Source organism: Mya arenaria, chromosome 4 (genome assembly GCF_026914265.1).
Source record: "Mya arenaria isolate MELC-2E11 chromosome 4, ASM2691426v1".
Taxonomy (NCBI): Eukaryota; Metazoa; Mollusca; class Bivalvia; order Myida; family Myidae; genus Mya; species Mya arenaria.
The window spans coordinates 66,556,281-66,581,446 of record NC_069125.1 but is presented as its reverse complement, the minus strand read 5'-3'; the positions used below and the strand labels follow the sequence as shown (position 1 = coordinate 66,581,446).

The window sequence follows — 25,166 nt, the reverse complement described above, 5'->3', positions numbered from 1 at the left end:
TCCACATCAATTCAAGTTAAGGTGTGATAAAAGAAGATGTAAGATATAGTCTACTGTTCATTCCTCTACAGCACCCTGTCTATACCTGTTTAAGCTGCTGCTGAATGTGCAAGTCTTTCTGCTGTATCAAGGTAGTGGAGCTGTCAATATCCGCCTGTAGACTGGTATGTTGTGATTTCAGGCTCTCAACCTCACCCCTGTGTCTGAAATATGAGCACAGTCTGATATCACCCAAGATGATGAGAATGTAAATGAATATAGTTTTCTTATTTTCATTCTTTTGTAAAATTGGTCTTGAGGCTATTAATAAGCAATGAAGTAAAATGTTAACGAATTGGATTTTTTCCTACAGTAATAATATGCCATACTTTTAATCATTTGAATTCAATGCTTAACAGTTAAAACTAGAGCTATCACAGAAGTATTGACGACCCGCCCCCACAGTGCCTTATTACAGGATTTTATTGCCTGACTCAAGCAAATATTGAAATAGAAATCACAATAGATGTTTTAATATTATACCAAGGAATGTAATTTTTATTATTCACAAGATCAATCTAAAATCTTAGATACAGCCAAAGCATTAAACTGCTCAAGGGCACAAAAATTTAAAAAAATGAGTCGGCCGGGGTAAATGATCAAGAGATAAGCCATGGGTCAAGAACAAGAGCTGTCATTGTTAGTGAGGAATGCTCCCTGAGTGCCATCTAGTTCAATGGATTATGCAATTACTATTATTTAATATTATCATGGTCATAATGTGTACCAAGTATCAAGCGTGACAGCTCTAAAACTGTGCAAGTATTACTCTGTACAAACTTTTGCAAACAGACCAACCAACCAACCACTGTATGGTGACTCCAATATAACCTGCTACAGACTTTGTTAAGGATGAATCAAGATATATATATATATATATATATATATATATATATATATATATATATATAAAACATACTGAATGTAGGCTCACAAAAGGATAATTTAATGTACAACATAGCAATGACTATGACACGAAAAGTAAATAAACCCGAGATATAGATAATGATGTACATGGACAAGCTTGAAAAGTCCTACTGAGTCTGACATGCAAAACGAAGACCTAAAATTGCTTATATTTCCACTTAAACAGATGAATTGATTTCAGAAATAACAAGGCATCTTCGATCTACTGAAACAGACATGCTTTTGAAATAATAAACTTGCAATAGAGGTCAACTTTTGTGACTGGATGTATTTAAATAAACACTATTGTTCTAAGAAGCAACACATATCACAATACATACAGGCAAGAACAACTCTTACCAGAATCAAAACTGTTTGTCTTTGGCATCATAGGTAAAACATAAGAAGTATGGTGAGTGGTCTATTTTCAAAACAATTCATGCAAAAAATTGTATATTACCGGTATGTGTTGAAAAAGTTTTTTTTACATATTAATTGTATAGATGTATGGTTTTCAGAAAAAAAATGCTGTAGAAATTGAAATAGTAAAACCGTGTAAATACAAATACTTACTTGTTCTTAATGCTTTCAATCTCCTCATTAAGCTTCTGGTTGAGTTCCAATACCTAGAAAAGTAACACAAAGGTGCCAGTATCAGTATACATTTAGGCCATTTCCAGAAAATAGTATTCATGAACACCAACTCACCACTCATTGTTTCTTTATACATATTGAACAGTTTGAAACATTCCAAAATCATGACCAAGATTTAACAATGAAATTGAATCTCTGTCACGGTCAACATTAGCATCAGCATCAAGAAAAAGACAGTTATAGTTTATATATATTTTTTTTATGCTACAATACCGGTGGGGTAATAATAACTATACCTTGTCCTGCTCCCTACGGTTCTCGAAGGCTCCCTGTAACTGACTGGTGAGATTGTCCCGCTCCTTTTCGAGATCCTGTACGCTGTCCTCCAATAGTGAAACTGCCTCCTGGCTCTCCTCACTGCAACCATAACCCCAACATAGATTAAACACAAACACAACAACCTGCAAACACACCCCTTTAGCTTTCAGGTTTCTAACTATGCTTTAAGGCAGCTGAAACTCTGAGACAATAGTGAATACCAAAATGTTTTTTGAACAATGCTGTGAGATAATTCTTAACAATAAAGTATTTAGGATGCCACAAAAGAATCCACAACATCAGATTAAACCATCATTTATCTGCATCATATCCTTTTTTTGGAAAAGATATTATTTATTTTTCTCAATGAAAAGCATACATACAGTTCAATTTTCATTGTCCTCATCTCATCCTTCTGAGTGGAGGTGGCCTTCTGTAGATCCTTGATTGCAGTCTCCTTCTCACCAAGCTGCTTACGGAGGCCATCTATCTGGGAGGTCTGCTCTGCCATACGCGCGTGGAGGTCCCCTGAATCGGAGGTTTGCTGCATGAGGCTTGTGATTGTCTCCTGCTGCTGGTTGGTTGTGGTTCTCAGCTTCTCCAGTTCCTTTTGTAGCTCCTCAACCTGACAAACACATGGACATGTGACACTTGTATTTATGACATATCAGATATTTGGAATCTGGCCACTTCAAATTCATCTTCAACTGGAATACTTTAAAAAGAAAAATCTACACAATTAGGCATCTTGATAATAATTATTTCCAAGCAAATCCATGAGAAATCTCATTTTTGGCTATAATGACACCAGAATCTTGCTTCCATGATTAAGACTCCAACCTGCCCCTTTTACATACCAGTATATCCCTCTGCTGTATGGCAGCTCTGTGCTCCATGGTGTCCCGCTGTAACTGGTCCCTCTCTGTACAGGCCTTTTCCTTACCCTCCTGCAGGTCATCACGCTGCTTCTGAACCTAGACATTCACAGCAATGCTTATTCACACTTCTGTTTGCAAATGAGCTTAGCATTTAAAGTATTTGATGCATTGAACGGTCGTACCTTTAACTGCCCAAATCAGACGTTAATTTCAAATAAAGTGTAAAATCTATAGCTATTTGATAGACTTCCCACATCGAAGGAAACTGACTACAGTCAGTAGCTATTTGGCATATACTTATCACCATGAACTAACTACAAAAGAGGTGGGCTCATACCATACATTACCAGTTACAATCAATTTAATCATAGTTTAAAAAATGCTCATAAGGATGGCACAGTTACAAACAAATCTAAGAAAGTCCTGAAAACTTCCTGTACAAAATAGCGTTTGGGGTGGTAAAAATTATCTGTCTCTTCGTAACAAAATGCCCACAGAACATGAACTGATTTACGAGTTAGTGAAAGAGGAAACCTCACATGTTCGTTACCAGAATGCACAGGAAAAAAAAATATGAAGAAGTGTAAACTCTGTATAAGATTGGTAATTGTCTAATCATATATTGCAACACCTAAAATAATAATACTTATAGATCATAAACCACCTACCTCAGCCAGATTTTTCTCCAGTTGTTGTTTCTCATCCTGGAGGTCTACTATCTGATCATCTAACTGTCTGCGTCCCTGAAGGTACTCCTCAACGGTGGCCTGGGTCCGGCTGGCCTCGACGCGAGCAGTGATCAGCTCCCCGCTGGCCGTGTCCCGCTCACCCTCCACACGTTTCAACTGCTTTTCCAGCTTATCACGCTCAAACTAAAAACAGGATATACATCTTCTCAAGTTAAACATAACTATCATTTTCATAAAACAATGTTACACAATAAGACTTCTTATTACGTAGAGATAAATTTTCATTCTAAATTGGTACTGTATGAGAGAAGTTGGATGCCAAAACTTGAAAATCACCCTCCCTGACATTCCATCAAGGCCTTCTTCCCATTATCATAAACATTACTAAATGTTTCAACAGTTTCCTACCTGTAATGCCTCCTTCTCGAGTGTGATCTTGTCTAAGACCTGTTTGTGTGCCTGTGTCTGTATCTCCTGCTGGCTTGCGTTCTCTGACGTCGCCTCCAGCTGCTGTTTCAGCTCTGTGATCTCCCCGTCCTTCCGTCGTACTAGATCGCTCTTCTCACTTGCAAAGTCTTGCTCCATGCTTATCAATTTGGCTTTAGATTTCTCAAGTTCCTTTTTCTGTAATTGTTGTTTTGTACAAGTTTGATGATACAGCCTTGAAGAGAGCAAAACTTCTCTTTTTTGGAAATACGTATAATTAATTACTTTTTTTTCTGCCATTTTTGATTGACTACTGTTTAACCCCAAAGAAGAAATATTATATACCTTTATATTGACCATCTTTTTTAACACGAACATTCTGAAATTCTGAGGATTTTTTTTTTTTAAAGCGATAATTGATAAACAAACTCTGCACATTTGACTAAAATTTTACAAGAATATCTCACTATACAAATGAGAACAATATATAGGAGACAACTTACAATATCATCCATGTCACTGGTTAGCTGTGACCGGATGCCCTCGTGTTTGTTGTTTAACATCTCAATTTCCCGATCCTTCTCCCTCATACTCGACTCTAACTTATCATTGAGGCTGTGCCATTTTTGAGTAGAAGTCGACAAGTCGGCTTGTAGATCCTCGATTTTTCTGAAGGAATATTTTCCACAATTTATCATGGACTCTTACTTGTTATAACTTTAAAAAAGGAGATAACCACATATCTTATTTGTCCACATGTTAATTCAATCAAGAAAATGTGCATCACTGAAAATGAGGCTTACTTTGTATATTCTATCCCATTAACATAAATTATAAAACATATCCAATTTCAAAGACAACACAACTGAATTTTATTTAAATCTCTGGTCTGCAGACAAACACTGAGGCCATAGCATCAAATAGATGTTGTAACACTGATGCAAAAAAAGACCAATTATTGGATTGAGGTACACATCCATTTACTCATTAATAGGAGATTTACATTTGAGATTAGATCCACAAATGACAGCCTTAAACCTCCTTACAACACTGGCCTCTATTACGTTTTCTTGTTTTATCCACTCTTTTTCTAAGAAAAAATTGAAACAGCTAAATTGTTGTTATCTTGTATTGAACGCAGGACACTGGCGAAGTTTCAGGATCTAATTTGTTTCATGGAACATTCTTATGAAAATGTGTATGTGTTATTATACTATCATGTACATGTTGAATTCAGTTGAGTTACATTCATAATCTGTATCAGAACTGAAGTATTTTCAAAAGCATTTCAAAATATGAAAAGCAGGATGGAATATCATGCAGCTTTCTAAATCTAGTATACAATTGCATCAAGGTCATATCACTGACAAAAAATAAATATTTTTTTTTTTAATCTTTGTATTGTTGAAACAAGATAATAAACTGAATTCACTTTCAAATTAAAATATATTTGGCAAATCTAAACCTTAATACTATATGTAAACGAAAAACAACAGGTTAAATTAATGACCAATTCTTAAGAATGAAGTTGTGAAAAGAATTTTGTTTCAGTTTGTAATATCTCTTTTACAAATTTCAGCTCCAATCTTATGAGAATCTCTAAAGGTATAATAAACCAAGTCTCTTAAACATTTAGTGGCATTACTAATATATATCTATATATTTACTGGCTGTAATGTTGTAAAGGAGCTCTATATACTACTATACAGTACACAATAAATTATAAAATATTACAATTCATTGCCTGAACAACCTACACCATCATCTGTCAGCCAGTCACCTTGTGTGGGAGGGGACAAGGTCATTAGGGGCCCCCAAAACTAACCTATTTTTCTGGCCTAGCTGTTCGTTGAGCATTGACAGCTGATGGGAGCTATCTCCGGAGTTCTTCATCATTTCCGTGACCTGTAGGTCCTTTACAAGAGAAAAACATCTAGTGTCACATACGATGTAATATAGAACCTGTGTGCCTATTCTTGCTCTACTTTATTTTTCTGTGCATATATTTGCATTATATATATTTAGCTGTTAAAATAGCTACTACATTTATCATTTTTAAAAGCATAAATTTTGTTTAGTCTTTTTAACATCATTTTAGATAGTGCCCACATCCAGTAATTTCCACTCAAATGGCATTTTATCGTATTTATAATACAACATTTTTATATTTCTTTCTATCTAAAACATGTAAAGCTAGGGCAAAAATAAACTAACAATATGGATGAATTCAACTTAAAAGTGCAACATATGAACCAAATTGACATTAAAAATAACATGATCAAAACAAGCCAGCTAGAAACAAACTTTAATCTACATTTACAATGGTGTCAATTTGAAATTTTGATGAGTATTAGTTCTGACGATGTGGAACACAAGTTAAAATGATTGATGTTTGTTTTATGACAGTTGATGTAACATGAATATGATAGGCACATAGGTTCAAGCCGACAACATCAACATTCAACAAAAAGCCACACATGAATATGGGATACATCAGTCACTTAATTGTAACAGATATCATTGAACCAAATAAGTCCCATTCATGGCTTCAAATAATCACACGGTGGTACAATATTTAAGGCACAAAAGCCATGACATTTTGCAATAATAGCCGAACTTAGTAATGTAAAATAGCTTTCAAGCATTTTCATACAAAACTGAACATGAGAACTACTCAACAACATGAAACAAACAACACTTTATTTCCATTTATCATGGACCTTAGCCAAAATAAGTAGCATCTACAATCTAGGGCAGGTCCTGTGCTGGTATACAATGGATACATGTACAATATATAAAGCCTGTATATGAGGTGGGTGGGGTAGCTTACCAGCTGTTTTTTCTCTTCAAGAAGCTGATTCGATCTCTCCTCACTGCTGGCCAACTGTCGCTGAGTCTCTGAAAACATGATGGTGATATCGGTTTTTAGTATACATGTAATGAGGTTGTCGTATACTGTGATATATGCAATGTAAAATATGCACAATAGAAAAAATGTTAAAACTTTCCAAATTGAACCAGATTATTCATATCAATTCATCTCACTATCCTTATGCTTTAAATGTACAAACACAAATCCCTTCATATATTCAGTGATGATAATTGACTGAAAATCTCAATCCTAAAACATAAATTTAAGTCTATGGGATTCCAGTCTAAAACAAGGTAAACAGGCTTAGACCTCTGTTGAAACTGTTTTCAAAGCCATCTATACACGTAAGATTATAATAGTTACTTGAATCTGTTTTCCACTCCTATCATTCACCACCTTACCTGCATTCAGAGACTTGAGATTCTGCAGCTGGGTGTTCAGATCGTTGTTGCCCACATCCATCGACTTCACTTTCTCATTCAACTCTGTGGATGTCATCATATTGTTTGTCAGAGACAGTTAATGCTTAAAAGCAACAAGTTTCTTCATAAATCTTTTGAAATTCACACTTATAAGTTTAGTCCAAAGTCATTTAGCAACTAGCTTACCGTCAAAATTCTGTTGTAGTTTGTCAAATTTGGCACTCTTGGATTCAAACTCGTCTTTCTGTAAAAAAGAAAACAGAATGCTTAATGCAAGTCTTTGACAAAACTAAGCACCATCAAAGGATTGAATGAATTTAAATAGCATTTAGCAAAGCAAATGAACAAGTGAGCAAGAAAAACTGTGTCTATCTTATTCTGTGGTAACTGATTTCATGAGTATGATGTCAACCCGCCCTGATTTAAATATTTATAACCATACCAAAGAAAAAGCTTTCAGAGTACTGGACAAATAGACAAATGAAAAACGCTTTTGGACTTTGATTAAATACATCACTAAATGCGTCACCATATAGTCATGAACGTAAGAGGAGTTGCGAAGAAACCAATTTTAAATGTAAATAAAAGGCAATAACTCTTTCAAAAATGGCCGAATCGCGAAAGCCCAACAATATGCGCTGTGTCACTATATAGTCATCAATCTGTGAAAGTTTGGTAGAAATTGCATGAAAAACGTTAGAGGGGTTGCAAAGAAACCAATTTTAAATGTAAAAAAAAAGAGGCAATAACTCTTTCAAAAATGGCCGAATCGCGAAAGCCCTACAACATGGGCTGTGTCACTATATAGTCATCAACCTGTGAAAGTTTGGTAGAAATTGCATGAAAAATGTAAGAGGGGTTGCAAAGAAACCAATTTTAAATGTAAAATAAGCAAAGGGCAATAACTCTTTCAAAAATGGTCAAATCGGGAAAGCGCGACAATATGCGCTGCTTCACTTTATGATCATCAATCTGTGATAGTTTGGTAGAAATCGCATAAGAAATGTAAGAGGAGATGCAAAGAAATGAATGTGGGACGGATAGACGCACACACACGCACCGAATCGTGCCTGCCATTACTATATCCCCTCGCCTTTTCAAGGCGGGGGATAATAAAATATATGTTAAATAAACATGCTTATTGCATATGATGGATATAATCTGATTGAAGGGTCATGTAAATCAGCAACTTCACACAAGTTTGCATTATGACACCAACAATCATAGTAAAACAAACCCCAATCTTAGTTTTTGCCCACATACCATCTCAGCAAGCTTGTCCTGTAGCTGGCGCACCTCCTTGTTCTTGAGTGCGAGAAAGTCTTCCAGTTCTGACACACGATTGCTCTTCTCCTCCAGCTCCAGGCCTACCTGGCTAGTCTGTCAAAGGAAACATACATGTACCTCTGATGAGTCTTAAACCATTGTTATTCAGATATGTTGACTAATAAGAGTAAGATAAAACAAGAAAAATAAAAATTGTCTAGCTCAAACACTACACTTAACTAGTGAAGGCATTGCATAATCACACAACTCTTGCAGGTATCATAATTATAAGCATATTTTCCCACAAATTGATTGACAATTTATCAATAATGAAAACATCAATACAACTTAAATCTCATAACAAGACCATTGAGGCCTCAGGTTGACAATTACACATACCTTGGCCCCTTCCTCAAGGCGCGACTCATCATGGTCCCGCAGCTTCGCCTCAGCCTGCGAGAGTTTGTGTGTGAGTTCCTCTATCTGGTCGAGGTATGAGGTCTGTGTCTCCTCCAGTGACTGCACCTCCTTCTCATGATGCTCCTTCATCATCTGTACGATAAAGAGAGAGATGGTTATTAGTTCATTCTGCTATGTACATGTAGCTCTCATGAGTTAGGGTACAGCTTGAACAAATTAAATTATATTCATTATGTCAACTTGAAATCAAAGAACAATAACACAAAATCATTAAAAAAAATACAACAACATTTTCCTCTTTATATTTCACACAGTACTGGGTGTACTAACAGATCATTAATGTTGCACATATGCATCATTCAGAGCACACATGCCAAATATAAGCAAAAGCTGTGCTTCTTGAAAGCTTAATATTAAAAGCTGTGCTTTTTTGTAATTTGATCAAGTTTCTTTAAATTTTAAAAACAGGCTAAATATTTTTTTAGTAAAAAAGCTGCTTCCCAATAGGTGTGCTTTTCTAGCCAATATGCCCAAAATCTGTGCTTAAAATCACATCATTTCAAGAAGAAACAAGAGCTGTCACAGAATGTGACGAATGCCCCGAAAGTGACATTGACCTATGACAATGTCAGTACATGAAAAGTTGATCTTGCCTTTATGTGTCAAATACATACGGCAAGTTATTTTAAATTGCCTCTGAACATAAAAAATACCACCCATACTTGACAATCTACACTGTTATGTCCTTATATACAGCATTCCATTGTGAATAAACACTAAGTGTATCTTTCACCTTAGAGGTAGGGACATGGGTCTTGTACGCTACACCTTGCCTTGGTGTGTCAAACACATGGGGCAAGTTATTTTAAAATCTGTCCATACAATAGAAAGTTACAGCCCGAACACGACAAACTATACTCTGTGTCCTTATATACAGCATTCCATTGTGAATAAACACTAAGTGTGACCTTGAAGTTAGAGGTAGGGACATTGGTCTTGCACGCGACACTTAGTCTTGGTATGTCAAACACATGTGGCAAGTCATTTTAAAATCTGTCCATACAAGAGAAAGTTACAGCCCGGACACGACAACCTATACACTATGTCCTTATATATGCAGCATTCAATTGTGAATAAACACCTAAGTGTGACCTTGACCTTAGAGGTAGGGACATGGGTCTTGTACGCTACACCTTGCCTTGGTATGTCAAACAAATGTGGCAAGTTATTTTAAAATCTGTCCATACAAGAGAATGTTACACGCCAAACTATACTCTGTGTCCTTATAAGCAGCATTCCATTGTGAATAAACACTAAGTGTGACCTTGACCTTAGAGGTAGGGACACAGTTCTTGCACGCGACACATTGTCTTGGTATGTGGATCACATGTGGCAAGTTATTTTAAAATCTGTCCATACAAGGGAAAGTTACACGCCAAACTCGACAACCTATACTCTATGTCCTTATGTGCAGCACTCCATTGTGAATAAACACCTAAGTGTGACCTTGACCTTAGAGGTCGGGACACGGGTCTTGCACGCGACACATTGTCTTGGTATGTGGAACACATGTGGCAAGTTATTTTAAAGTCTGTCCATTTAAGGGAAAGTTACAGCCTGGACACGACAACCTATACTCTTTGTCTTTATATGCAGCACTCCATTGTGAATAAACATCTAAGTGTGACCCTGACCTTAGAGGTAGGGACACGATTCTTGCACGCTACATGTCGTCTTGGTTTGTGGAACACATGTGGCAAGTTATTTTAAAATCCGTCCTTACAAGGGAAAGTTACAGCCTGGACATGACAACCTATACTCTATGTCTTAATATGCAGCACTCCATTGTGAATAAACACTAAGTGTGACCTTGTCCTTAGAGGTAGGGGCACGGGTCTTGCACACGACACGTCGTCTTGGTATGTCGAACACATGTGGCAAGTTATTTTAAAATCTGTCCATACAAGGAAAAGTTACAGCCCGGACACCACAACCTATACTCTACGTCTTTATATGCAGCACTCCATTAGGAATAAACACCTAAGTGTGACCTTGACCTTAGAGGTAGGGACATGCGTCTTGCACGTGACACGTCATCTTAGAATGTGGAACACATGTGGCAAGTCATTTAAAAATCTGTCCATACAAGGGAAAGTTACAGCCCGGACACGATATGCAGCACACCATTGTGAATAAACACTAAGTGTGACCTTGATCTTAGAGGTAGGGACACGGGTCTTGTACGCGACACGTCATCTTGGTATGTGGAACACATGTGGCAAGTTATTCTAAAATCTGTCCATGCCAGGGAAAGTTACAGCCCGGACACGAGTTATTGAGCCAGACATACAGACGGACGGTGCGATATTAATATGCCCACCTTCGGGGGCATAAAAGTGCAGCTCCTTCAAAAAGCTGTGCTTATGTAGCCAATAGCACCAACATCTGCTTTTTGTTTGAGAAACTACACTTTTTAAGTTAAAATACAGCTTCATCACAAAGGCTGTGCTTCTTCAAAAGCTTTGCTGTTGAAGTTAACAGGGCAGCTCCTTCACAAAGCAATGATTTTTGGTCAATACCGATCTGATTTTTGCCCCCTCAAATTTTTTTCAAGTAGCATTACATGGCTTCTTTGCAAAGGCTGTGCTTCTACAAAAGCTTTGTGCTTCAAATAAAAATGACAGCTTCTTTGCAAAACAGTGTTTTTTGTCAACACCAATCTGCTTTTCTGCTATCCACCCCCCCCCCCAACATTTTCAAGTAAAAATTCACAGCTCCTTTTTCATCAGACTGTGTATTTTCATAAGTTCAGTTCCTTTGCACTGTGTTTTTGGGCTAATACACACAGCTAAAAGAACTGCTTAAGAGAAGCTTTTACCAGCAAGTTTTAGCCGAAAGTTTACCCTGAGAGAGATGAGCTCGGTTTCAAGTTTCTCAGCCCGTTCCTGCTCCTTCTTCAGGTTCTTCTCAAGGTCGCGAGTCTTCGCTTCCTCTTCCTCTGTACGACTCTACAACAAGCCAATATCATCATTTATATGGTGGGTGTGGGAATGGACATCCAAGCTAATAAATGATCGGGAAAGGTAATGATATTGTTTGTATGGAGTTCTGAAGCAGTCAACTTTAATTGGCATCTGGTGTTTAAAATTCCATGCAATTCAGAACATAATAATGTCTATTTCATGCATTAACAATTGCATTACTGGTTAAATTTTCAGCATTTTTAATACATAACAGCATATGTAGTATGATTCAATTTGCATGAAACTTGCAAAACATTCAAACATGAAAACTGCTACAGTAACTGCCATTGAGAATACATGTGTATTTCCAATGTATTGTGCTAAAACTACAATGAAACTGTTGGTTATGTAAGAAATGATTATTTAATTATGTACAAAAATGTAGCTATCTAAACAATATATTTTTATTTTTTTATATATATACTTTTCATGCATATAAGATTATGGTGTTCTTAAAATTTGATTTAAAAAACAACATGCAGTGGTTATAACATGCATACTTTTGTTAGTTTGCAATGACGAGTCAACATGATGGATTAAATTCAATAACATGAAATATTACTCATTTAAAACGCACAATAAATATCTGTTTACAGGAGCGGAACAATTTGAAAAGTATTAAATGATCGTTTCCATCTTAAAGTCACAATAATTTTTTGTATCAGCTATTCTAGTCAAGCGATGAACATACACCTAAAAAAGCCTATTACAATTAGCAAATTTATATTTTCCTATCAAAGTATAACAAAATGTTTCTATAACTAAAATAACAAAATAAGAGTTATTACTATTAGTTTCAAGACATTGTCTTGCGGCTTCTTAGCAATTCCCTCAGTCCTCATTAATTTACCCAGAAAAGATGTATTGGTATTTGCCAGGAAGACAATGTCTGAGGTATAACTATGGTGTTTGTAACTATTAGTAGGCAAGTTAGATGATTACCTTCACAGACTGTAAACAATGAAAATACTTTTTATCAGGTGTCCAAGTCATGAAGCATACAATAATTCATTTTTTGAAGTATAAGTCTAGTTTTGTTATATATTATGCCCTACAAGAACCACAATTGCAGAAACTTGTGTACCATTGGACCAAGGTGTTTTAAGAAAAAATGCAGTCAGTATTATTATTGGTTGCACATTTTGTTTATGAAGTAAAAATTTCAATTTCAAACTTTGAACTGTGGTCAGAGTTTTCATGACACTGTTGAATTTGACCTTTGATAAACTGACGACCCTACCCAAATAGGGGTCATACTAGTAAAGTTTAACTTAACACTGAAGTTTCATGGTCTTAGGTCACACAGTTCTCGAGTTATCTTGAGGAAAAGGTTTTATAAGACATCAGCTGTGGTCATCAGCTGTTCAAGGGCAACCTAGGAACAATGGTTCTCAGGTTATTGTGAAAACAAAGTGAAGTTTTATAGTCCTAGGTCAAACTGTTCTAGAGATTTTGTGCAACAAAGTCTTCCAAGACAATTGGCCATGACCTTGACCTTTGACCAGCTGACCTAAAAAAATAATGGGTTAATCTGCATGACATGGTCCAGGGAAACAAACCACTGATGTTTCATGGTTCTAGGACAAACCATTCTGGAGGGTTGTCAGGACATAGTTTATCAAAACTGTTGACTGTGATATTGTTCTTTGACCTACTGACCTCAAAACCAATAGGGGTCACCTATTGGTCAAAAGCAACCTACCAACGAAGTTGCTTGGAATTGTGTCAAACCATTCTCTAGTTATAGTACTGCTTAATCGACACTAATTTTGCCAACATATATGTTCCTTTTTTGAAAAGACAGCATAAAAACATCTAATATGTGCAGTTTAACAGTTCAATTCCAATTATTTTCCGTTACATCATTATCCGTTACATCATTATTCAAACAGTGCAGGCACATTCTAGGAAATGTTGCTAGGAATCACACTCTGAAGGTGTAGGAAACTTACTTCTCCCGAACTCTAAATTAATTCCACATATACAAACATAATTACAACAAATAAATAAACACTAAATCCATTTTAAACAAGGAAAACAATGTGAGAAAAATAATCAAAATTGAATTCAAAGAAGAGGATGCCAATGCTCATCCATTGACAAAAGGGCATGTAAATATGTATGGGTTTCATAGTTATAGCCAGCAAAAAATGTGGACAACAAGAAAACACCAAGGCTATGACGATTACCCTGATTTTATTCCTAGAAAATATGATAGACTTAAGAATAAAAACAAATATGAATTAATGTACAGTTAAGTGTTTAACTGCATTCTGTTTAACCAACAAAAACAAAACCACAATAGCAACATGCACATTAGATATGAAACATTCACTTGGTATTCTTTTGTGCTGTATGCCTGTGATAAACATTAATACTGAGAATGTTATTCTTTAAAACTAAATATATGAATTTCACAATCCCACAGTGCATATACATGGCCTTTTTCATTTTCACAATTAATTACCACATGCTTACTTTGCCAACACACAAAATCTAAAATTCCAACCAGCGGCACAGACAGACATTTTTCTCTACCCCAAAATCCGCAGGTTCAGGAAATCATGTTCTGTTTCTATGGTTACACCTACCTCAAGGTCATCCTTGCTGATCACTTCCTCTTCAATACGGAACTGAAGGTCCTCAACTTTCCTGAGAAAAGGACAACAAAGGTATGATATAATTACTATTTCAAAATCAAACAGACAAAGTACCTCCACAGCGTACTAAAGTCCATGTTCATAAACAACATAAATACACTGAAAGACTATGCATGCATCTATTTTTTCAGCTGTTAAAATTGTGAAATGAAAACTGAATGCACTGGATGTAAAATCCTAGGCACACAAGAGGATGCTTTTAAAAAATCTTTATCAACTAGATGTGTTTGTACCGTTTTTCATCATCCAGTTTCATCTCAAGGTCCCTTTTATCCTGTACAAGCTGCTGCATGCGGGCTCGCAACTGAACCATGCCCTCCTCATTCTCCTCCTAGAGATAATACAACATGACATTTCCATTAAAATTCATTCCTCTATGCATGTGATATGATGTGAAAACTGTAATCGAGCATTAACATGCGTGAAAGTGAGGAGTTTGAAAACTACATGAAAATTTTACTGCAAAGCCCTGGCTAGGGGTCCAGGTCCTGAAGCAGTCAATGAGCACTGATGAGATATAACTATCATAACAGAAATGAACAACTATTTCCCACTATGTTCGACTCTGTGTGTGCTGAGCAGTATTCAATGCATTTTTATGAATTAAATTTGAAACTCACGAAAGGGGATCAGTCAGATCAAGACCCCTCTGCCCCCTATGAAAATCTCTGCGGATTTAATAATTATACATTTTGGAAAACAACCTCTTTGAAGGCCTTGAAAACAAAATCCCGTCATAATACAGAAAATTTTCTTCAATGCATTAACAAGAAGACCACTGTTTGTTTTAACTAAATCTTCTACATGTTAACAACACTACAGTGGTAACCAGGTTCCATACCAGTAGGCGTTCCTTCTCCACCTGGATCTGAGTGAGCTGGTTCTGGGCTTCATCCACCTGGGCGGCTGCCCGCGCCACATCTGACCTCTCAAGGTCACGTTCCCGAAGCAGCTGCTCAATGTGCTCCTCCTTCTCCTTCAACGCTTTCTGTGAGATGAAGATGGAAAAAAGTAATAAAGGTAAAACGCTTTGTTTTGGAGCATCAACTTTATTTTTTTCTCCAAGGAATGCTCTAGGATTGATACAATTTTTTCAGTATCATGGTTGGAGCATGTTGTTCTTTAGATCCATGCTTGTTTTACTCATATACCAGTAAATATTGTTTTTTTAATTAAATGATAAAGCCTTATAAGGACTTAATGACTGCCTTATATTGCACATTCCACTGTTAACACATACCCAACTGCTTGTACATCATATTAAGTCTAGTTTGTACAAATTACAGCAATGAAAACAAATAATATCATGTTCCAATTTCCAGACATGTTAAGGCATGTTAATAATGCTCTAGTCAAAAGGATAAAAGTTATACACAATTATAGACTGATGTTAATTATGAGACAAGATGTTATTAATGTTAATATGAAAATAATAAATCACATTGTATTGTTTTCCCAGGATTTCACTGCAATATGCAGCCACAGTAATATTTATGAATATCACTGATTCTTACCATATGGCATTAACTAATAACAATGTTTTTTAATATGAGAAGCATAGAATAGATGATAATAGCAATTAAATAAAAGTGCTTTTATATATTTATAATATGTGTTTTGATATTCTGAATAGTTTTGATAACTTTGGCATGCATTGGTATTGTAAACATACTTCAAGACTTAAGAATTCATTTGACTTTTTCTCTTCTCCTTTCTGTAAAAAAGTATTCAACATCAAAATTCTTGTATCTAGAGAATGTGCAACAAACAAATTCCCCTTTAAATCCTCGTCACGTCATTGAAGAACATGCCAGCTCAGAAATTCAAACATTTGATGGACTTTTACAAATCCATAGAATTATCAGGCTTGACATGATCATTCACATTTAGAATATTTATAAATTTCCAGTCATTAAAACTTTTGTTTATATTACACACAGAACATATTCATCACTTTATTGAGGGTACACTTTCATTAAAAAACAACAACATTGATGTGCATGTAAGTAAAAAATCTTCAGAAGTTCTTTCATTCATATAAAAAAATTTTTTTATATACATTCTGCTTATTTCATGAGCTGGCATATGTGCATCCTGGAGCCCTTACTCACCTGGAGTGCGGTGGTGGTGGAGATATTGAGGGAACCTGGGCGCTGTCCACTTCTTCCACCCGTCGTTGGCTGCTAATACACCAAAGTCCACATACAATACACCACTGGTTAGTTAACACACACAGAGTGCAAAGAGAGAGAGGGAGCGAGGCAGCAAGGTTAGGGTACAGCAGATAGCTAAATAATTATCAACTGTCCTGCACTGCGTCTAACTGTAGTACCATTGAAAGGTTTTAATGCTGGTGAAATATTGAATCCGACAAGTTTGCTTAAGTTTTTAAATGCTCAAACTTTTACATAGTGCATAACAGTTAATGAAAGCATCTTGTATGGCATGTGTTAATGTGAAATATTGAATCCGATAAGTTTGTTCAAGTTTTTAAATGCTCCAACTTTTATGTAGTGCATAACAGTTAATGAAAGCATCTTGTATGGCATGTGTTAATGCTGTAAATAAAACATATCTACATACATGAAATAGTATTTGATTTTCAAGACCTAATTTAATGGCTGCTTAATGTTAAAATGTACTTTCAAAGATCCCAGATTTACTAAATTAGTTTTGTGCTAGTGTCATTCGGTTGTGATAAAAAGAATCATAAAGCTTACCATTATATCACTCATTTTCCCTGACACATAGCAAGTAAGAACTAGGGGTACAAGGAGCCTTATTCTAGCAAATCTGAACGAAATAATCATTACACAAACAAGTTCTTCAGCATCAAATGAATTATAGATTACATTAGTCTGACACTAGAAAATACAATGCATCAATTACCAACAAAGAAACATTCTACGAATACTCACTGTCTGCAAATGAACTTAGCATTTTAAGCTTTTATAGCCTTAACTGATCCTGACATCAACTCACTTAAATCCTACAAGTGATTTTCAAATCCGGTGCAACATTTACAGCCTATCGATCCATTCAACACTTCAAAGACACTGACTTCTAGCATCAGCAATTGGGTATATAATTCTACCATATTGCATGAAACTAACAACTGAAGAGGTGGGCTCATACCACAGCAAAGCACATGTTCAGTTTGCATTGGTTTCACTTTAATTATATAATAACATTTAGGTAGCTAGAAAGAAAGGCACAATGTTGAAACTGACTGTTTCAAAGCTCTGTTGGGTAGTACAAATAGAATGTCTCTTCGGTGCAAAATGGCATTTTTATCGTGCTTTTTTTACTGACTGAGGAGTATGTTTTGCTAATTTAATTTGCAAACAGTAGTATATTCTTCATGCAAAACTATTGCAGCTTTTCAGTGACACTAGCACTGTACAGTTAGCAGTAAAGTGCAGCCAAATTCAATTCTGGTGTTATTTAGCGTTGAACCGTAAAAATAATATCCAATACATACATTCAATACATCACTATACACTGAACTACTGTAAATCAATTCTATGTGAGCTAGTTTAAAAAATAAGTCTGTGAACTCTTCAAACTACATGAATATGCAAGAGGCAGAATGTATTACTCTATAATAAAATATTTCTGTATGTATTATAGTAACAAAAATACATAGAGTATACCAATTACTAAATATAAAATTACATATTTAGTTCTGACACCATGTTAAAATTATTAAAGCATTAATTCTACTGTAATTTAAATGCCATCTTGATTAATTTTCTTTTTGTTTAACTTCAAAAAAGTAATAATGGTATCAGTAATATTGACTTATATTCAAATGATGTATGATCAAAGAAAAGATCGTATAATAACATATAACATCATTACATGATTTGTATACACATATAGGACAGTAGAAGTACGCACTGTTCTCTGTGAGTAATTCCCATTCCTTCACACACATAAAGCAGCCACATGCATGCAGTTTACAGATGCAATTGGTTTGGAAGTAATGTTTCACTCTGATTTTTTGTGATTCGTTTTAGCCTACAAGACTTAGAGTATCCCCTGGCAGAAACATGACATATGTTTTAATGAAGGTCACCAACCCACAAAATTTAGAGAACTCCTATTGTTCTTATGATGCGGCACACGGACAATAGGAAGACAATATCTTGTTTCTAAGCCAGGGAATAGTATCGTGACAAAACTTGGAGGTCTCTGTGTTTTAAAACAAAGCTTGAGCGCTGCAGTGTCAAGGGAATATATGATGTGGGTTATGTAGCGAACAACATTCCATGTTAGCAACATGATTTAGAGCAAATTTCAGTATATGCAGCAAATTAAGTTCTGTTAGTTTGTGCCTGGGCCTTTTTACAGTTCTTTGCCGTAGCCAAAACCCAAAGGCAAGACCCTTTTTTTTCCCAATGGCTTCTGAAATTCTCTATTTTCCAAATAAATAAATATATATCCATAATTTTTTTTTTTTATATAATGACAACCTCATGAATCATGATGTTGCTGAGTGATTTATTTACCGTGTTATTGATATAATACTCCATTTGTAAAAGTAAATTGTTAGAACTTGGTACTATGAGAATTTTTCTCAAAACTCTGCTTTTTTTCCCCACAAAAAGGGTTAGGGTGTCTTCCCCATCACTGGTAAAAAAGCCCTGTGTGCTATGAAAACATGATATAAATGGGTGTATCAAATCAGAGAAGTACATAAAACTATGGAGATAAAAATACGGAAAAGTAAAATTCTATTCGTATGTTTTCACTCATTTCATAAAACTACACACATGCAACAAGCAATAATGAAACACTAACAACACAAATGAAAGAGCTGTTCTGAGAGTTTCTGAATGAGTAAAGCCATTTAGGTTGACAGACAAAATGAAAAATGATAAAATAATCTTTCAGCCAATAAAATAGTATCAGTCATTTAGTAGGTAATGCGATGAGGAATATTAATTAAATCAAACATAACGTTTTTTTACTTTCAAAGTCTACAAATGAAACTACAAAAGAAACACTACCACCATTCACTGATTTCCTTCTGTATTCCATTTGCACTGTATTGTTAGTAACATTTTTCAACAACATGGCACAGAAGTGTTTGACCCTGCAGCGCTCACTTAAGAATCTAAAATTTGGGTGGTTATGTTTCACAACACTGAAATGCACTTGGTTAATCCTGTGAGAAAAGTAGCAGATTTATGTTTACATAATGAAACTGAAGTCAAAATGCATGATTATGTATATATCCTAATCTTAAAGACACATTTCATGTAAAGAAATGAAGAAAAAGTATTGACAAGAACATGGCATAGCGATCCCAACACTCGTCTGTTGTTTCCAGTCAAACAATCATAAAAGCCAGAGTTATGGGCCTTGCTATGTATAAGTATCAGAACTAGCAACATGTGTACCAAGTTTCATTCAAATATCTTGAAGAAATCTTTAAGTTAAGCCCAAGGTTTCAGTGCACAACCCTGCCGGTGACGACGTGGCAACTACACCAAGGCGATGAAAATATTTTTTTTTCAAAAACAGATGAGCTCAAAATGGTAAGTCTTCTTATAGAAATTATATTTAATACTGCTCACAGGATTAACCTTTCACTCAAAATTTATGAATAAAAAATTTATGAAAAAATAATACATATTGACAAAAATTCTTTCTCAAGAAAAAAGTAACAAATGGGGGGTCTGTGTATGACAACAAGCATCAGTAATCCTGCATGTACCTGGCTGTTCCCAAGGCCCGAGACGCCAAGCCTTACCCGCGGGCGTGAGGCGCTGGAAGTTGCAGAACTCATGGAGCTGACAGACTCCTGGCTCCCGCTGCGCTCCCGTCGGAGTCCTGTGCTACCCATCGAGCGTGACATGGAGCTTGGACCAGGGGTTGATGGCACCGATGTCTTCATTACTTTGTGGATGGGTGCAAACAACCCATAGCGAGGCCGACAGTCAAAGTACCTAAATACAATAATGAAGTTTCTTTAAAAAAATGGTCTTTTAAGTAGTTTTTCACACATTTTATTAAACATGCTACATTTCCACTCTTTACTTAATGACTTGTTTACACAGTCACTCAGAAATCAAAGGCATTTTGGCTAAACTGCTTAAATATATTACTGAATGGTTGAAAATTATTTACACAATATGTTATCCCATACCTTTTTCCAGCCACAGCACCATCATTTTTGCCTACAGGATCATCTAGTTCCACACCTGCCCAGTCTCCTTTTGCAAAGTCTGTGGGCCCCAAATACCTCAACGTCCCCAGCTTGGAGCCACTCACCAATACCCTATCACCTAGTTTCAAGTTAGTTTTAATACCGTGTGATGCCATTGGTGTTGAAGTCACTGGGCCAGATTTCACTTTAGTTGGGGCATGCCCCTTGTCCAGACTGGCACTAGAACTTGAGAGAGATTTATGAATAGGTCTAGGGAGACTTGGTGTGGTTGGGCGGGCTATTCCACTCTCCCGACCATGACTGGGCGTGGTCGGCCGCTGCTGCAAACTAGGGGTTGTAGGACGTCTCAGTCCTGAAGCTCCATTACCATTCACAGGTACAGACACTTCAGATGTTGCATCTTCTGAGTATCTCTGTCCACCTACTATACCTGGAGTCCTTGACAGCTTAGAAATCCTACAGAACACACCACGCTTTGCTTCACACTGGAAGTACTTGACACCACTCACAGAGCCATCATTTTTGCCGATTGTTTCATCCAGCACCACTCCCGCCCAGTCCCCTGGCGCAAACTGTGTCTCCCCCAAGAAAGCTATGAATCCCGGTTTTGAGCCACTCACAAACACTCTGTCTCCGATTATGAAATCATCTGGTGGCGGAGGCGGGGCATTCAACTCTTCCTCACCTGAAATAACATTCCCTTTTTACAGAACATCCTTACATAATTAATAAAACACCTTGTTACAAAGAAACACCTTGTTACAAAGTAATTGTTGTTTAATTAAAGGAGACCTAATGGTGCGAGAAAATAATGGCATGCAAACTGTACAATCCTTACGAAAATAAAGAAAGAAACAATAACCACAATATTCAATGAACACTAGACTAGTAATAATGAATGTAGTAACATAACAAGAGCATTTTAATTCACATTTCCTGTATCACTTTATTGATTATGATTTTATGATACAGCATTAAAAATGCGCATGCCTTGAGTTAGTATAATGATATGAATAAAACAAAATAAAGAACGTAATAAAGATATTCAGTTTGGAAATCAATATGACAACAAAGTTGTACTTATCACTTTCTGTAATTGAAGTACCACTTGTACATATTTCCATTTTATAACCTTAATGTATTTCTAACCCTACTACTTTCTACATCAATGTTCTACTAAAGAATCTTAATATCTTGAATTATATTCAACTAACTTCAAGTTATCCAGCATCCTCACTCCTCTTAAATTTAGTCTAGTTTATAGTTTATACAAATTTCATTTAGCTTAATTGTGATGAAAGCTGATGGCTTATAGATTCAGGCTAGAGTCAGTTTTCTTGGTACCTATGATATATATCTACAAAAAGAAGATATGAAGTTTTCTTACAGGCTTCAAACACCAAGTCAAACATACTTACATGTATGTTGGCCAATGATTCCGATATTAAACCAATAGAAGGCCAAGTAGAATAGAGATATTATTAATGCTTATAAAAGCTGTCAAACAAATACATGTACTGTAACATCTTTCAAAATGATGTCACATTGATTTCTATCTCATTTCATTCCAACCATGTCCCATTTGAGTCTATCCAATTGAATTTAAGGCCACACCAAATTGATGTTTCGTTCTGCAGATTTCCCGCACTTATTTTTTTGGTGTGACCGCACCAATATTTTTTTTTATCATGAACCAGATTTTTTGTGTTGGTGGGCTTTTTTGAAAGCTGAAATATAATCAAATATTATTTTCCTACACAGTTCTGTTGTGATTTGTAAAGTGAAGTAACCGATTCATGGCCTTTCTATACTGTTTATCAACCTGTTAAGCATTGGTTTCAATGAATTCAAACAAAATTACAGCTTCTGGTAAAACACTGTGGCTCAATCATCATCATACTTAAAATATGTCATAATTATTTTTTTCATAATTATCTTAGAAATTTAGTTTATCAATATAATTATTGTGCTTACTAAAAACGGATGAATAAAATAGTATGAAATCGAACAATTTTCCATTGTCCAGTAGAGATTAAGTTCAGGATTGTAATGGGTTAAAGGGCAATCATATTGAACAATCTTTCTTTCTTAAATCTGAGGAACAAAATATTAATTTGGTGTGGCCTAATTTGATAAACAGAAATACCTGCAAATGCATGTGCTGCGTTGGCCGCATATTTATCTGCCAGCGAGGAGTTGATTCCAGCTGCTCTAGCACTCTTGGCTATTGCATCTGCACACAAAAATCAACAAACCATGCTACAACACATCTACATGCTTTCACTGGCAAGCAAAGAAAAAATTAAATAAATATTACATATTAGAAAACTTTTATCTTCACAAACAGAGATGTAAAGGAACTCTTGATAATAATAATAGGAGAACATTAATAAAGTTGGTGAAAATGTGGAATGAGCAATACAAATTAAAACAGAAAACAACCATGCAATCAACCTCATGCAGCAACACAAAGAAAACTAATTGGAAATCAACAATGAACATGAACAGAATATATATATATATATATATATATAAACTTGTTAAGAAAACAAACTATTTGGCATTAACAGGAACAGCCAGTCTCAAATCCAGTCACTGTTTTTGAAGGAAAAAGTAAGTGTAAAAAGATGGTGAAAATCCCTCACACAAATTTCCTTACCCTTTCTCATTGATAAAGCTGGACCTAAATCAACATGAACACCAACTCTTAGGAATGAAGTAACTCATCATATCAGTAAATATTTGGAATCATTTACTATAAGTCTTATTCAAATGCAAATGTCTGCTATTAAACTCTAGTCGAAACACATATTGTAATTCAAACAGACTGCAGTATATCCAAGCACACAATCATTTTCACCAAATGTTTTATATTTTGCCACATTCTAGGACGTGAAAGAATCATTACGACTTCAAAATCCATTCTGGCGATACATATTACGCAGAAGTTTTATAGACTTCAGACAATAACCTTCCCATGGTATGTCTGGCAATTCTACAATGAACTTCAGAGTCAAAGATGCTATGAGAATATAATTCTGCTACTTACAAAACATAATAATCAATACATTGTGTCATGCCTGAAGATCAGAATTATGGCATATGATAAATAACTACTACCAATGAAAAGTACAGATGAACATCAATACAGCGTTGAAGAGATCTCTGAACACAGTAACCTATTTGTCCATTATATAAAACACACACAACATAACAAACTATAAATATTTTGCCAAACAACAGGGGTTCTAAAAGCTGGTAACTGTCAATCTTGAAACAATAGTCTGGTGTCTGTTCCAGTGTGAGGGATTCATGCTCAAAGCAGGGTCAAGGGCTTTGACCCTTTTTTAAATTGTTTCAAAAGTGTTTTATATTCATTCAAGTACTTGTTAATGCTTATGATGCAAATCTCTGAGCAAAAAAAACAACAATCTAACAACTGTACATTAAGTGTGAAGTTTACAGCTCTCAATTCTCATTTCAGGATTAATCCTCACATTTAGAACCCTACAAACAAGCAATACTAATAAATGGCCATTTTTTTTCAAGCAAAATCCAAACATTTATATTACAATACAACATCGCTTTCATTTGTTCTTTTTACACTGGTTACAGGCATAACTGGTTCAGAGACAAGTACAAGTTTTCGTACTTAGTTTTAAGTATTTTTTTTTATAGATTCATAGTTAAGAGATATATCAGCTGGTATAAATCGCTCTCAAGGCTGTTACCTGGATAGAAACCAGAACTTGTGTCCTTGAAAGGCCAAGAAAATATTCTCCTGATGGGGCTTGAACCTAATTGACACTTTCAACATTTGATAAATTTTGGATTTATCAATATTGTAATAAGCTCATGAACATGTATAAATAACCAGTATTTATAAATCAATCAGTCTGAAGACTATTTTGCCCTTATTGGTGAACATGATTTGTTTACATACTCTGTGCCCTAGAGAGGGAGCCAGGCTGCGCAAGCCCAGATTTCTGTGGGATGCCGGTACTTGGCCGTGCCAGTTTAGAGCCCGGAGTCTTCATCCCTGTCGGCTTTGGCAGACTCATCTGGAATCAATAAAGAGATAAGAACATGTCATGTTGTGGAAACGTGAATGCACTCCCAGATCTTTCTTTTATACAAAATGCTTCCAGGGATGTTAATGATGATATTGGTCCTATTCTGGAGCTACATGTACATAATACTTCTGAAGTTCATACTCATGAAAATAAACCCACATATTCATTTACATCATATTTAAAAGCAATCTTTTTTTTAATATAAATTCATCATATTCAATACATTCAAAGTGTCATTTGTCTCATTGTTCAATATTTCTGAAGTTGAAAAGCATCATACAAATATTACAGAACAAAACAACCAAAGGTGATGATACATTATAATATTATGTATCCTAAATGCTATATAAGATTGGTTTACTGGCTGAGGGCACAAATCTGAACATGTTAGTTTTTTTACATTTA

At 35.5% G+C, this 25,166-nt stretch overlaps 1 protein-coding gene across 14 annotated transcripts in view; it reads right to left on the bottom strand.

Moving 5' to 3' along the window:
- The window catches only part of LOC128232212 (CAP-Gly domain-containing linker protein 1-like), a 52,025-nt gene that overhangs the window by 6,936 nt on the left and 19,923 nt on the right, over nt 1-25,166 (bottom strand). For 4 of the 14 annotated variants that reach the window (XM_052945630.1, XM_052945644.1, XM_052945632.1 and 1 more), the window contains exons 3-27: nt 24,632-24,749; nt 23,348-23,371; nt 22,835-22,921; nt 20,668-21,373; nt 20,236-20,467; nt 16,625-16,696; nt 15,355-15,501; nt 14,747-14,844; nt 14,445-14,505; nt 13,806-13,817; nt 11,734-11,838; nt 8,810-8,962; nt 8,408-8,524; nt 7,331-7,388; nt 7,124-7,207; nt 6,681-6,748; nt 5,676-5,764; nt 4,354-4,519; nt 3,833-4,048; nt 3,404-3,607; nt 2,715-2,831; nt 2,241-2,482; nt 1,836-1,956; nt 1,519-1,571; nt 86-203 (exon numbers count right to left, since the gene is read on the bottom strand). In XM_052945630.1, coding sequence (XP_052801590.1) covers nt 86-203; nt 1,519-1,571; nt 1,836-1,956; nt 2,241-2,482; nt 2,715-2,831; nt 3,404-3,607; nt 3,833-4,048; nt 4,354-4,519; nt 5,676-5,764; nt 6,681-6,748; nt 7,124-7,207; nt 7,331-7,388; nt 8,408-8,524; nt 8,810-8,962; nt 11,734-11,838; nt 13,806-13,817; nt 14,445-14,505; nt 14,747-14,844; nt 15,355-15,501; nt 16,625-16,696; nt 20,236-20,467; nt 20,668-21,373; nt 22,835-22,921; nt 23,348-23,371; nt 24,632-24,749 — 3,468 coding nt within the window. The remainder of the gene's footprint in view (nt 1-85; nt 204-1,518; nt 1,572-1,835; nt 1,957-2,240; nt 2,483-2,714; nt 2,832-3,403; nt 3,608-3,832; nt 4,049-4,353; nt 4,520-5,675; nt 5,765-6,680; nt 6,749-7,123; nt 7,208-7,330; nt 7,389-8,407; nt 8,525-8,809; nt 8,963-11,733; nt 11,839-13,805; nt 13,818-14,444; nt 14,506-14,746; nt 14,845-15,354; nt 15,502-16,624; nt 16,697-20,235; nt 20,468-20,667; nt 21,374-22,834; nt 22,922-23,347; nt 23,372-24,631; nt 24,750-25,166) is intronic. The other 10 variants (XM_052945634.1, XM_052945633.1, XM_052945637.1 and 7 more) reach the window with 10 other exon arrangements.